Source organism: Oncorhynchus mykiss, chromosome 9 (assembly GCF_013265735.2).
Source record: "Oncorhynchus mykiss isolate Arlee chromosome 9, USDA_OmykA_1.1, whole genome shotgun sequence".
In the NCBI taxonomy this organism is placed as follows: domain Eukaryota; kingdom Metazoa; phylum Chordata; class Actinopteri; order Salmoniformes; family Salmonidae; genus Oncorhynchus; species Oncorhynchus mykiss.
The window spans coordinates 793,009-808,944 of record NC_048573.1 but is presented as its reverse complement, the minus strand read 5'-3'; the positions used below and the strand labels follow the sequence as shown (position 1 = coordinate 808,944).

General features: G+C 44.7%; 1 protein-coding gene across 5 annotated transcripts in view; it reads right to left on the bottom strand.

Moving 5' to 3' along the window:
- Positions 1 to 15,936, bottom strand: part of LOC110494899 (disks large homolog 4) — a 133,420-nt gene that overhangs the window by 52,422 nt on the left and 65,062 nt on the right. For 4 of the 5 annotated variants that reach the window (XM_036987007.1, XM_036987002.1, XM_036987005.1 and 1 more), the window contains one exon: positions 6,476 to 6,601. The exons of the other annotated variant lie outside the window; for it this stretch is intronic. In XM_036987007.1, the coding sequence (XP_036842902.1) occupies positions 6,476 to 6,601 (126 nt within the window). The remainder of the gene's footprint in view (positions 1 to 6,475; positions 6,602 to 15,936) is intronic. 5 annotated transcript variants of the gene reach the window in all.

The window sequence follows — 15,936 nt, the reverse complement described above, 5'->3', positions numbered from 1 at the left end:
CCCCCCCCCACTCTCTCTCCTCACATCTGTCAGCTTTCTCTCTGCCCCCCCACTCTCTCTCTCCTCTCTCTGCCCCCCCCCCCACTCTCTCTCCTCACATCTGTCAGCTTTCTCTCTGTCCCCCCCACTCTCTCCTCACTCTGTCAGCTTTCTCTCTGTCCCCCCCACTCTCTCTCCTCTCTCTGCCCCCCCCCCCCCACTCTCTCTCCTCACATCTGTCAGCTTTCTCTCTGTCCCCCCCCCACTCTCTCTCTCCTCACTCTGTCCCCCCCCCCCCACTCTCTCTCCTCACTCTGTCAGCTTTCTCTCTGTCCCCCCCACTCTCTCTCTCCTCACTCTGTCAGCTTTCTCTCTGTCTCCCCACTCTCTCTCTCCTCTCTCTGTCAGCTTTCTCTCTGTCCCCCCCACTCTCTCTCTCCTCACTCTGTCCCCCCCCACTCTCTCTCTCCTCACTCTGTCAGCTTTCTCTCTGTCTCCCCCCCACAGTCTCTCTCCTCACTCTTTCCCTCCCTCTCTCTGTCCCCCCCACAGTCTCTCTCCTCACTCTTTCCCTCCCTCTCTCAGTCCCTGGACTCTCTAGTTCTCAGCTAGCTATCTCGCCCTGCCCCTCCCTCTCTTTCTCTCTGAAGGATTTCCCTAGCTCCTGTAACAGCCTCTGACAAAATTAAATCAATTCACTGATATAATAGACAGACACAAAGAGAGGAGAGAAGAGGGGGAGGAGAGGAGAGGAAATGAAGGAATAAAGGAATATATCATAAGGGTGAATGTGAGAAGAAGTTAGTCTCTCTACCAACCTCTGCACTAACACACTCAGTGTTAACCTCTGCACTAACACACTCAGTGTTAACCTCTGCACTAACACTCTCAGTGTTAACCTCTGCACTAACACTCTCAGTGTTAACCTCTCTACCAACCTCTGCACTAACACACTCAGTGTTAACCTCTCTACCAACCTCTGCACTAACACACTCAGTGTTAACCTCTGCACTAACACACTCAGTGTTAACCTCTGCACTAACACACTCAGTGTTAACCCCTCTACCAACCTCTGCACTAACACACTCAGTGTTAACCTCTGCACTAACACACTCAATGTTAAACTCTGCACTAACACACTCAGTGTTAACCTCTGTACCAACCTCTGCATTATACACTCAGTGTTAACCTCTGCACTAACACACTCAGTGTTAACCTCTCTACCAAACTCTGCACTAACACACTCAGTGTTAACCTCTCTACCAACCTCTGCAATAACACACTCAGTGTTAACCTCTGCACTAACACACTCAGTGTTAGCCTCTCTACCAACCTCTGCACTAACACACTCAGTGTTAACCCCTGCACTAACACACTCAGTGTTAACCTCTGCACTAACACACACAGTGTTAACCTCTGCACCAACACACTCAGTGTTAAGCTCTCTACCAACCTCTGCACTAACACACTCAGTGTTAACCTCTGCACTAACACACTCAGTGTTAACCTCTGCACTAACACATTCAGTGTTAACCTCTGCACTAACACACTCAGTGTTAGCCTCTCTACCAACCTCTGCACTAACACACTCAGTGTTAACCTCTCTACCAACCTCTGCACTAACACACTCAGTGTTAACCTCTGCACTAACACACTCAGTGTTAACCTCTGCACTAACACACTCAGTGTTAACCTCTCTACCAACCTCTGCACTAACACACTCAGTGTTAATCTCTGCACTAACACACTCAGTGTTAACCTCTGCACTAACACACTCAGTGTTAACCTCTGCACTAACACACTCAGTGTTAACCTCTCTACCAACCCCTGTACTAACATACTCAGTGTTAACCTCTGCACTAACACACTCAGTGTTACCAACCTCTGCATTAACACACTGTGTTAACAACCTCTGCACTAACACACTCAGTGTTAACCTCTCTACCAACCTCTGCACTAACACACTCAGTGTTAACCTCTGCACTAACACACTCAGTGTTAACCTCTCTACCAACCTCTGCACTAACACACTCAGTGTTAACCTCTGCACTAACACACTCAGTGTTAACCTCTCCACCAACCTCTGCACTAACACACTCAGTGTTAACCTCTGCACTAACACACTCAGTGTTAACCTCTCTACCAATCTCTGCACTAACACACTCAGTGTTAACCTCTCTACCAACCTCTGCACTAACACACTCAGTGTTAACCTCTGCACTAACACACTCAGTGTTAACCTCTCTACCAACCTCTGCACTAACACACTCAGTGTTAACCTCTGCACTAACACACTCAGTGTTAACCTCTCTACCAACCTCTGCACTAACACACTCAGTGTTAACCTCTGCACTAACACACTCAGTGTTAACCTCTCTACCAACCTCTGCACTAACACACTCAGTGTTAACCTCTGCACTAACACACTCAGTGTTAACCTCTGCACTAACACACTCAGTGTTAACCTCTGCACCAACACACTCAGTGTTAACCTCTCTACCAACCTCTGCATTAACACACTTTGTGTTAATCTCTCTACCAACCTCTGCACTACCACATGACACACTACAGCACTCAGCTTATACAGTATTCTATAGTAGAGAGAGAGAGAGAGAGAGAGAGGGAGGAATAAATAGACAGAGAGATAAAGAGAAAATAAAAATAATGAGAGAGAGAGAAAGAGAAAGAGAGAGAGAGAGAGAGAGAGAGAGAGAGAGAGAGAGAGAGAAAGAGAAAAAGAGAAAAAGAGAAAGAAAGAGTGATATATATAAAGAGAGAAAGAGCCTTGGGGAATACGCTGCAGCTTTAATTGAATTTTCTCAAAATAATTACTCCAGTTCACTACAACACACCCAGCAAACCTGGAACATTTCCAGAACGTTCAAAAATGTTTCAAATGAAATACCCTTGGAATGTTCCCCTAACGTTCACTACAATGTTGTGCATCATCTGTATCAACCACCTCAGAACATTCCACAAACGTTCTCATTAGGTTTCCAGGTAATAACACAATGTACCATTAATGTCTTCCCAGCAAACCAAATGTGGTTGTTTAATGGTTCCCATAACTTGTAATTAGGTTGTGGGAACAGTGCGGGTACAATATTTAAGTTAGGTTCCACATGGCATTCTCTTAATAATGTAAGAATGAAATAAGTACGTTTTTAACGAAGTTCAGTTTATGTTTAACAAAATATTCCATTGATGTTCACATAATAAACATCTAACTTTGTCTTGGAGGTCCTGAGAACATTTCAAGAACATTTTTGTGTTTGGGGAACCTACAGTATTTATTATAATTTGTATTTGTATTCATTACGGATCTCCGTTAGCTGCTGCTATTCTTTGAATGCATTCCGTTGTACAACTGGCTAGGTATCCTCCTGTCCTCTTGGGGTCCAGCAGAATTAAGGCAATTATATCATTTTGAAAACATTACAAATATACACAACAGATTTTTCAACATATTAATGTACCCACAGTGTTCCAACAACCGAATTATATTTTTTATATATACATATATTTATATATATATTTTTTACACCTAAATATGAGACCTGCATACATCTAACACATATAATATTCAACATGACAAAACACATAGAGAAAAACAGACATAATTCTCATTCTGAACTGACCACGAGGGACCAGAACATCTAATTTCAGCTCTAGAAGTTGTTCTACATAAAGGGTGTATAACAACTAACAGCAGCTTTACCCCCCTATGTGTGGAGACCGAAGGGGCCTCCAGGGTTATCCAAGCCTGAGACCGGGTTCAACCTAATGAAACATTCTGGGAACCTTTATAGAACAGATTAAAGGTGTGTTCTGGGAACCTTTATAGAACAGATTAAAGGTGTTCTGGGAACCTTTATAGAACAGATTAAATGTGTTCTGGGAACCTTTATAGAACAGATTAAATGTGTTCTGGGAACCTTTATAGAACAGATTAAATGTGTTCTGGGAACCTTTATAGAACAGATTAAATGTGTTCTGGGAACCTTTATAGAACAGATTAAATGTGTTCTGGGAACCTTTATAGAACAGATTAAAGGTGTTCTGGGAACCTTTATAGAACAGATTAAATGTGTTCTGGGAACCTTTATAGAACAGATTAAATGTGTTCTGGGAACCTTTATAGAACAGATTAAAGGTGTTCTGGGAACCTTTATAGTACATATTAAAGGTGTTCTGGGAACCTTTATAGAACAGATTAAATGTGTTCTGGGAACCTTTATAGAACAGATTAAATGTGTTCTGGGAACCTTAATAGAACAGATTAAATGTGTTCTGGGACCTTTATAGAACAGATTAAATGTGTTCTGGGAACCTTTATAGAACAGATTAAATGTGTTCTGGGAACGTTTATAGAACAGATTAAATGTGTTCTGGGAACCTTTATAGAACAGATTAAATGTGTTCTAGGAACGTTTATAGAACAGATTAAATGTGTTCTGGGAACCTTTATAGAACAGATTAAAGGTGTTCTGGGAACCTTTATAGAACAGATTAAATGTGTTCTGGGAACCTTTATAGAACAGATTAAATGTGTTCTGGGAACGTTTATAGAACAGATTAAATGTGTTCTGGGAACGTTTATAGAACAGATTAAATGTGTTCTGGGAACATTTATATAACAGATTAAATGTGTTCTGGGAACCTTAATATAACAGATTAAATGTGTTCTGGGAACCTTTATAAAACAGATTAAATGTGTTCTGGGAACGTTTATAGAACAGATTAAATGTGTTCTGGGAACATTTATATAACAGATTAAATGTGTTCTGGGAACCTTAATATAACAGATTAAATGTGTTCTGGGAACCTTTATAGAACAGATTAAATGTGTTCTGGGAACCTTTATAGAACAGATTAAAGGTGTTCTGGGAACCTTTATAGAACAGATTAAAGGTGTTCTGGGAACTTTATAGAACAGATTAAATGTGTTCTAAGGACGCTCTTGTAACATAAACTGAATGTTTTTTGCATCCTAAAATAAACCTTGTAGAATTATCGTCACAATTGGTCAGTTTTTGTGTTTTGGGAACATATATTTTGTGATGTACCCACATCGTTCTCACCAGACTGTTCCCACAACCTAATGAGACGTTCTGGGAACCATTAAAGAACAGATTACATGTGTTCTAGGAACGTTCAGGCAAATGTTTTATACAAAAATCATATAATCCTCACCACGACTGAACGGTTTTTGTTTTATGACCTAACGGATGTTCTTGTAACTTTCACAGAACCAATTTTGGTTTGCTGGGCACACACACACACATGCACTGCTCATACGTACACTCAGTGGGAAGCAGCCACTTCATCTTTACATGTCACCATTTTGTTTCTCCCCATCATTCACCTCTTCTCTCTCTTCTTTTCCTCCCTCTTTCCTTCTCTCCCAGAAACCCTCACTGGGTAGCACCGTTGCCTGGTCACCAACATCCTCATGGTTGCTATGGTAATAGTTCAGCTAAAAGATTAATTCATGTTTGTGTGTATCTGTATCTATGTGTGTATCTGTATTCATTAACACATGAGATTCCTAGAAGAGACACATTCTTCTCTCTCTCTCTCTCTCTCTCTCTCTCTCTCTCTCTCTCTCTCTCTCTCTCTCTCTCTCTCTCTCTCTCTCTCTCTCTCTCTCTCTCTCTCTCTCTCTCTCTCTCTCTCTCTCTCTCTCTCTCTCGCTCTCTCTACCTCTCTCTCAAACGCTCTCTCTCTACCTCGCTTTCTCTCTCCCTCTCTCTCTCTACCTCTCTCTCTCTACATCTGTCTCTCTCTCTCTCTCTTTTTCTCTCTCTCTACCTCTCTCTCTCTACCTCTCTCTCTCTCTACCACTCTCTCTCTCTCTACCTCTCTCTACCTCCCTCTCTACCTCTCTATCTCGCTCTCTCTCTACCTCTCTCTCTCTCTACCCCCCCCTCTCTCTCTCTCTCTCTCTCTCTCTCTCTCTCGCTCTCTCTACCTCTCTCTCAAACGCTCTCTCTCTACCTCTCTACCTCGCTTTCTCTCTCCCTCTCTCTCTCTACCTCTCTCTCTCTACATCTGTCTCTCTCTCTCTTTCTCTCTCTCTCTACCTCTCTCTCTCTACCTCTCTCTCTCTCTACCTCTCCCTCTCTATCTCGCTCTCTCTCTACCTCTCTCTCTCTCTACCCCCCCTCTCTCTCTCTCTCTCTCTCTCTCTACCTCTCTCTCTCCCTCTCTACCTCTCTCTCTCTCTACCTCTCTCTCTCAGCAGATGGAGGTGCTTACTACCTCAGGGTAATACACACACAGCCAAACTCCTCCCCCACCCTTATTCTCATACACATATAGGTCTGTTTGTCTGGTAGCTGTCCATGGTTCTGAAACACACACAGCCGTAGTTAATGTTTACCAACACACTGGGGCGCTAACTCACTGTTATAACTCACATTACAGAGACACACACATATCAGGGTGGGTGTGTCTGTACCGTGTGTGTGTAACGTGTGTGTGTGTGTGTGTGTACCGTGATGGGTGCAAGGTGTGTGTATCCGTCCAGCTGTGATTGGTTGAACTCTCCGCTGCGTCTAGAGGTCATGTGGGCAGGGCTGTGGTCCAGAGACGGAGTCTCCTCATCCTGGTAACGATACTTCTACAGAGAGAGATAGAGAAGAGAGGGCGATGAGAGAAGGGAGAGAGAAGATAGAGAGAGAGAGAGAGAGAGAGAGAGAGAGAGAGAGAGAGAGGAGAGGGTGATGACAGAGGGGAGAGAGGAGAGAGAGAGAGGATGACACAGAGAAGAGAGGGGATGAGAGAGGGCAGAGAAAAGAGAGGGGGGTGTAGAAAGAGAGAGAGACAGAGAGAGAGAGAGAACGAAAGCGAGAGGAGAGAGAGAAAGAAATAGAGAGAAAGAGAAAGAAAGAGAAAGCTCTGCCATTTTTCTTGTAGGTATCTAGGCCCAAAGTAAAGTATCTTCAGCTCTGTAGGTATCTAGGCTCAAAGTGAAGAATCTTCACCTCTGTAGGTATCGAGGCTCAAAGTGAAGAATCTTCACCTCTGTAGGTATCTAGGCTCAAAGTGAAGAATCTTCACCTCTGTAGGTATCTAGGCCCAAAGTGAAGAATCTTCAGCTCTGTAGGTATCTAGGCCCAAAGTGAAGAATATTTACCTCTGTAGGTATCTAGGCCCAAAGTAAAGTATCTTCACCTCTGTAGGTATCTAGGCCCAAAGTGAAGAATCTTCAGCTCTGTAGGTATCTAGGCCCAAAGTGAAGAATCTTCACCTCTGTAGGTATCTAGGCCCAAAGTGAAGAATCTTCACCTCTGTAGGTATCTAGGCCCAAAGTAAAGTATCTTCACCTCTGTAGGTATCTAGGCTCAAAGTGAAGAATCTTCACCTCTGTAGGTATCTAGGCCCAAAGTGAAGTATCTTCAGCTCTGTAGGTATCTAGGCTCAAAGTGAAGAATCTTCACCTCTGTAGGTATCTAGGCCCAAAGTGAAGTATCTTCAGCTCTGTAGGTATCTAGGCTCAAAGTGAAGAATCTTCACCTCTGTAGGTATCTAGGCCCAAAGTGAAGAATCTTCACCTCTGTAGGTATCTAGGCTCAAAGTGAAGAATCTTCACCTCTGTAGGTATCTAGGCTCAAAGTGAAGAATCTTCACCTCTGTAGGTATCTAGGCCCAAAGTAAAGTATCTTCAGCTCTGTAGGTATCTAGGCTCAAAGTGAAGAATCTTCACCTCTGTAGGTATCTAGGCCCAAAGTAAAGTATCTTCAGCTCTGTAGGTATCTAGGCTCAAAGTGAAGAATCTTCACCTCTGTAGGTATCTAGGCCCAAAGTAAAGTATCTTCAGCTCTGTAGGTATCTAGGCTCAAAGTGAAGAATCTTCACCTCTGTAGGTATCTAGGCCCAAAGTGAAGTATCTTCACATCTGTAGGTATCTAGGCTCAAAGTGAAGTATCTTCACATCTGTAGGTATCTAGGCTCAAAGTGAATAATCTTTTCCCCTGTAGGTATCTAGGCCCAAATTGAAGTATCTTTTCCCTGTAGGTATCTAGACCCAAAGTGAAGTATCTTTTCCCCTGTAGGTATCTAGGCCCAAATTGAAGTATCTTTTCCCCTGTAGGTATCTAGGCCCAAATTGAAGTATCTTTTCCCTGTAGGTATCTAGACCCAAAGTGAAGTATCTTTTCCCCTGTAGGTATCTAGACCCAAAGTGAAGTATCTTTTCCCCTGTAGGTATCTAGACCCAAAGTGAAGTATCTTTTCCCCTGTAGGTATCTAGGCCCAAAGTGAAGTATCTTCACCCCTGTAGGTATCTAGGCCCAAAGTGAAGTATCTTTTCCCCTGTAGGTATCTAGGCCCAAATTGAAGTATCTTTTCCCCTGTAGGTATCTAGACCCAAAGTGAAGTATCTTTTCCCCTGTAGGTATCTAGGCCCAAAGTGAAGTATCTTCACCCCTGTAGGTATCTAGGCCCAAAGTGAAGAATCTTTTCCCCTGTAGGTATCTAGGCCCAAAGTGAAGAATCATCACCCCTGTAGGTATCTAGGCCCAAAGTAAAGAATCTTTTCCCCTGTAGGTATCTAGGCCCAAAGTGAAGAATCATCACCCCTGTAGGTATCTAGGCCCAAAGTGAAGTATCTTCACCCCTGTAGGTATCTAGGCCCAAAGTGAAGAATCTTTTCCCCTGTAGGTATCTAGGCCCAAAGTGAAGTATCATCACCCCTGTAGGTATCTAGGCCCAAAGTGAAGAATCTTTTCCCCTGTAGGTATCTAGGCCCAAAGTGAAGTATCATCACCCCTGTAGGTATCTAGGCTCAAAGTGAGGTATTTTCACCCCTGTAGGTAACTGACTGATACTGTGATACTGAAGGGGATAGAACTATATAATGAGACTTAAAGAAGAGGAGGGGAGAGAGACTCATTGAGAATCAGGGAGAGATGAAGACATTATGATGTGATGTCATAATGGCCCCGAACACTGAGGAGCAGGACTACAGTACAACTGTCATAATGGCCCCGAACACTGAGGAGCAGAACTACAGTACAACTGTCATAATGGCCTAGAACACTGAGGAGCAGAACTACAGTAGGACTACAGTACAACTGTCATAATGGCCTAGAACACTGAGGAGCAAGACTACAGTACAACTATCATAATGGCCCCGAACACTGAGGAGCAGAACTACAGTACAACTGTCATAATGGCCTAGAACACTGAGGAGCAGAACTACAGTAGGACTACAGTACAACTGTCATAATGGCCTAGAACACTGAGGAGCAAGACTACAGTACAACTGTCATAATGGCCCCGAACACTGAGGAGCAGAACTACAGTACAACTATCATAATGGCCTAGAACACTGAGGAGCAGAACTACAGTAGGACTACAGTACAACTGTCATAATGGCCCCGAACACTGAGGAGCAAGACTACAGTACAACTGTCATAATGGCCTAGAACACTGAGGAGCAGAACTACAGTACAACTGTCATAATGGCCTAGAACACTGAGGAGCAGGACTACAGTACAACTGTCATAATGGCCCAGATCACAGAGGAGCAGAACTACAGTACAACTGTCATAATGGCCTAGAACACTGAGGAGCAGAACTACAATACAACTGTCATAATGGCCTAGAACACTGAGGAGCAGAACTACAGTACAACTGTCATAATGGCCTAGAACACTGAGGAGCAGGACTACAGTACAACTGTCATAATGGCCTAGAACACTGAGGAGCAGAACTACAGTACAACTGTCATAATGGCCTAGAACACTGAGGAGCAGGACTACAGTAGGACTACAGTACAACTGTCATAATGGCCTAGAACACTGAGGAGCAGGACTACAGTACAACTGTCATAATGGCCTAGAACACTGAGGAGCAGAACTACAGTACAACTGTCATAATGGCCTAGAACACTGAGGAGCAGGACTACAGTAGGACTACAGTACAACTGTCATAATGGCCTAGAACACTGAGGAGCAAGACTACAGTACAACTGTCATAATGGCCTAGAACACTGAGGAGCAGAACTACAATACAACTGTCATAATGGCCTAGAACACTGAGGAGCAGGACTACAGTACAACTGTCATAATGGCCTAGAACACTGAGGAGCAGAACTACAGTACAACTGTCATAATGGCCTAGAACACTGAGGAGCAGGACTACAGTAGGACTACAGTACAACTGTCATAATGGCCTAGAACACTGAGGAGCAAGACTACAGTACAACTGTCATAATGGCCTAGAACACTGAGGAGCAGAACTACAATACAACTGTCATAATGGCCTAGAACACTGAGGAGCAGGACTACAGTACAACTGTCATAATGGCCTAGAACACTGAGGAGCAGGACTACAGCACAACTGTCATAATGGCCTAGAACAATGAGGGGAAGAACTACAGCACAACTCTCATAATGGCCTAGAACACTGAGGAGCAGGACAACAGCACAACTGTCATAATGGCCTAGAACACTGAGGAGCAGAACTACAGTAGGACTACAGTACAACTGTCATAATGGCCTAGAACACTGAGGAGCAGAACTACAATACAACTGTCATAATGGCCTAGAACACTGAGGAGCAGAACTACAATACAACTGTCATAATGGCCTAGAACACTGAGGAGCAGAACTACAGTAGGACTACAGTACAACTGTCATAATGGCCTAGAACACTGAGGAGCAGAACTACAGTACAACTGTCATAATGGCCCAGAACACTGAGGAGCAGAACTACAGTACAACTGTCATAATGGCCCAGAACACTGAGGAGCAGGACTACAGTACAACTGTCATAATGGCCCAGATCACAGAGGAGCAGAACTACAGTACAACTGTCATAATGGCCCAGAACACTGAGGGGCAGGACTACAGTACAACTGTCATAATGGCCCAGAACACTGAGGGGCAGGACTACAGTACAACTGTCATAATGGCCCATATCACTGAGGAGCAGAACTACAGTACAACTGTCATAATGGCCTAGAACACTGAGGAGCAGAACTACAGTAGGACTACAGTACAACTGTCATAATGGCCCAGAACACTGAGGGGCAGGACTACAGTACAACTGTCATAATGGCCTAGAACACTGAGGAGCAGAACTACAGTAGGACTACAGTACAACTGTCATAATGGCCTAGAACACTGAGGAGCAGAACTACAGTACAACTGTCATAATGGCCTAGAACACTGAGGAGCAGGACTACAGTACAACTGTCATAATGGCCCAGAACACTGAGGAGCAGAACTATAGCATAACTGTCATAATGTCCTAGAACACTGAGGAGGAGAACTACAGTACAGCTGTCATAATGGCCTAGAACACTGAGGAGCAGAACTACAATACAACTGTCATAATGGCCTAGAACACTGAGGAGCAGAACTACAGCACAACTGTCATAATGGCCTAGAACACTGAGGAGCAGAACTACAGTAGGACTACAGTACATCTGTCATAATGGCCTAGAACACTGAGGAGCAGGACTACAGTACAACTATCATAATGGCATAGAACACTGAGGGGCAGAACTACAGCACAACTGTCATAATGGCCCAGATCACAGAGGAGCAGAACTACAGTAGGACTACAGTACATCTGTCATAATGGCCTAGAACACTGAGGAGCAGAACTACAGTAGGACTACAGTACATCTGTCATAATGGCCTAGAACACTGAGGAGCAGAACTAAGGCACAACTGTCATAATGGCCTAGATCACAGAGGAGCAGAACTACAGTAGGACTACAGTACATCTGTCATAATGGCCTAGAACACTGAGGAGCAGAACTACAGTAGGACTACAGTACATCTGTCATAATGGCCTAGAACACTGAGGAGCAGAACTACAGCACAACTGTCATAATGGCCTAGAACACTGAAGAGCAGGACTACAGTAGGACTACAGTACAACTGTCATAATGGCCTAGAACACTGAGGAGCAGAACTACAGTACAACTGTCATAATGGCCTAGAACACTGAGGAGCAGAACTACAGCACAACTGTCATAATGGCCTAGAACACTGAGGGGCAGGACTACAGTACAACTGTCATAATGGCCTAGAACACTGAGGAGCAGAACTACAGTACAACTGTCATAATGGCCCAGATCACAGAGGAGCAGAACTACAGTACATCTGTCATAATGGCCTAGAACACTGAGGAGCAGAACTACAATACAACTGTCATAATGGCCCAGATCACAGAGGAGCAGAACTACAGTACAACTGTCATAATGGCCCAGAACACTGAGGAGCAGGACTACAGTACAACTGTCATAATGGCCCAGAACACTGAGGAGCAGAACTACAGTACATCTGTCATAATGGCCTAGAACACTGAGGAGCAGAACTACTATACAACTGTCATAATGGCCCAGATCACAGAGGAGCAGAACTACAGTAGGACTACAGTACAACTGTCATAATGGCCTAGAACACTGAGGAGCAGAACTACAGTACAACTGTCATAATGGCCTAGAACACTGAGGAGCAGAACTACAGCACAACTGTCATAATGGCCCAGATCACTGAGGAGCAGGACTACAGTACAACTGTCATAATGGCCTAGAACACTGAGGAGCAGAACTACAGTAGGACTACAGTACATCTGTCATAATGGCCTAGAACACTGAGGAGCAGGACTACAGTACAACTGTCATAATGTCCTAGAACACTGAGGAGCAGGACTACAGTACAACTGTCATAATGGCCCAGATCACAGAGGAGCAGAACTACAGTAGGACTACAGTACATCTGGCATAATGGCCTAGAACACTGAGGAGCAGAACTACAGCACAACTGTCACAATGGCCCAGATCAGTGAGGAGCAGGACTACAGTACAACTGTCAAAATGGCCTAGAACACTGAGGAGCAGAACTACAGCACAACTGTCATAATGGCCTAGAACACTGAGGAGCAGAACTACAGTAAAACTGTCATAATGGCCTAGAACACTGAGGGGCAGGACTACAGTACAACTGTCATAATGGCCCAGATCACAGAGGAGCAGAACTACAGTAGGACTACAGTACATCTGTCATAATGGCCTAGAACACTGAGGAGCAGAACTACAATACAACTGTCATAATGGCCCAGATCACAGAGGAGCAGAACTACAGTACATCTGTCATAATGGCCTAGAACACTGAGGAGCAGAACTACAGCACAACTGTCATAATGGCCTAGAACACTGAGGAGCAGAACTACAGTAGGACTACAGTACAACTGTCATAATGGCCTAGAACACTGAGGAGCAGAACTACAGTACAACTGTCATAATGGCCTAGAACACTGAGGAGCAGAACTACAGCACAACTGTCACAATGGCCCAGATCACTGAGGAGCAGGACTACAGTACAACTGTCAAAATGGCCTAGAACACTGAGGAGCAGAACTACAGCACAACTGTCATAATGGCCCAGAACACTGAGGAGCAGGACTACAGTACAACTGTCAAAATGGCCTAGAACACTGAGGAGCAGGACTACAGTACAACTGTCATAATGGCCCAGAACACTGAGGAGCAGAACTACAGTACATCTGTCATAATGGCCCAGAACACTGAGGAGCAGGACTACAGTACAACTGTCAAAATGGCCTAGAACACTGAGGAGCAGGACTACAGCACAACTGTCATAATGTCCTAGAACACTGAGGAGCAGGACTACAGTACAACTGTCATAATGGCCCAGAACACTGAGGAGCAGAACTACAGCACAACTGTCATAATGTCCTAGAAAACTGAGGAGCAGAACTACAGTACAACTGTCATAATGGCCTAGAACACTGAGGAGCAGAACTACAGCACAACTGTCATAATGTCCTAGAAAACTGAGGAGCAGAACTACAGTACAACTGTCATAATGGCCTAGAACACTGAGGAGCAGAACTACAGCACAACTGTCATAATGTCCTAGAACACTGAGGAGCAGAACTACAGTACAACTGTCATAATGGCCTAGAACACTGAGGAGCAGGACTACAGTACAACTGTCATAATGTCCTAGAACACTGAGGAGCAGAACTACAGTACAACTGTCATAATGGCCTAGAACACTGAGGAGCAGAACTACAGTAGGACTACAGTACAACTGTCATAATGGCCTAGAACACTGAGGAGCAGAACTACAGTACAACTGTCATAATGGCCTAGAACACTGAGGAGCAGAACTACAGTACAACTGTCATAATGGCCTAGAACACTGAGGAGCAGGACTACAGTAGGACTACAGCACAACTGTCATAATGGCCTAGAACACTGAGGAGCAGAACTACAGTACAACTGTCATAATGGCCTAGAACACTGAGGAGCAGAACTACAGTACAACTGTCATAATGGCCCAGAACACTGAGGAGCAGAACTATAGCATAACTGTCATAATGTCCTAGAACACTGAGGAGGAGAACTACAGTACAACTGTCATAATGGCCTAGAACACTGAGGAGCAGAACTACAGTAGGACTACAGTACAACTGTCATAATGGCCTAGAACACTGAGGAGCAGGACTACAGTACAACTATCATAATGGCATAGAACACTGAGGAGCAGAACTACAGTACAACTGTCATAATGGCCCCGAACACTGAGGAGCAAGACTACAGTACAACTGTCATAATGGCCCATATCACTGAGGAGCAGAACTACAGTACAACTGTCATAATGGCCCATATCACTGAGGAGCAGAACTACAGTACAACTGTCATAATGGCCCATATCACTGAGGAGCAGAACTACACTACAACTGTCATAATGGCCCATATCACTGAGGAGCAGAACTACAGTACAACTGTCATAATGGCCCAGATCACCGAGGAGCAGAACTACAGTAGGACTACAGCACAACTGTCATAATGGCCCAGAACACTCTTTTATTAAAGAAAGAACACTGAACTAACTAACAAAACAACAAAACAAACCGTGAAGCTGTTCTAAGAGTACAGACAGGCAACTAAACATAGAACAAGAACCCACAAACACAAAAGGGAAAATGGCTACCTAAACATGATCCCCAATCATATGATAAACAGCTGCCTCTGATTGGGAACCATACCAGGCCACCATAGACATACATATTACCTAGACCTTCAAAACCCCTAGACATACAAAAACCCTAGACAATACAAAAACCCTAGACAATACAAAAACTAGCATACCCACCCTCATCACACCCTGACCTAACCAAAATATAAAGAAAACAGCGATATCTAAGGTCAGAGTGTGACAGTACCCCCCCCCCCCCCCCAAAGGTGCGGACTCCCGGCCGTGAACCTGAACCTTTCAGGGAGGGTCTGGGTGGGCATCTTCCCTCAGTGGCGGCTCTGGTTCTGGACACCACCCCCCCCCCCCCCCCCTCTTTACACTGATCACTCCGTCTTTGTAGAACCAGACCATGGATCATGGCCGGAGGCTCTGGACTGGGGACCTTCTCCGGAGACCCCGGACTGGGGACCTTCTCCGGAGACCCCGGACTGGGGACCTTCTCCGGAGACCCCGGACTGGGGACCGTTGCCAGAGACCCCGGACTGGGGACCATCGCCGGAGACCCCGGACTGGGGATTGTTGCGGGAGGCTCTGGCCTGGGGATTGTCGCTGGCGGCTCCGGACTGGGGATCGTCGCTGGAGGCTCCGGACTGTGGCCCGTCGTTTGGGGTTCTGGACTGAGGCCCGTCGTTGGAGGTTCCGGACTGTGGCCCGTCGTTGGAAGTTCCGGACTGTGGCCCGTCGTTGGAGGTTCCGGACTGTGGCCCATCGTTGGAGCTAGTAGTACATGATGTTACCGTAAAGCTAGTAGTACATAATGTTACCGTAAAGCTAGTAGTACATGATGTTACCGTAAATCTAGTGGTACATGATGTTACCGTAAATCTAGTGGTACATGATGTTACCGTAAAGCTAGCAGTACAGACTGTTTATGTAAAGTTAGTAGTACATAATGTTACCATAAAGCTAGCAGTACAGACTGTTAATG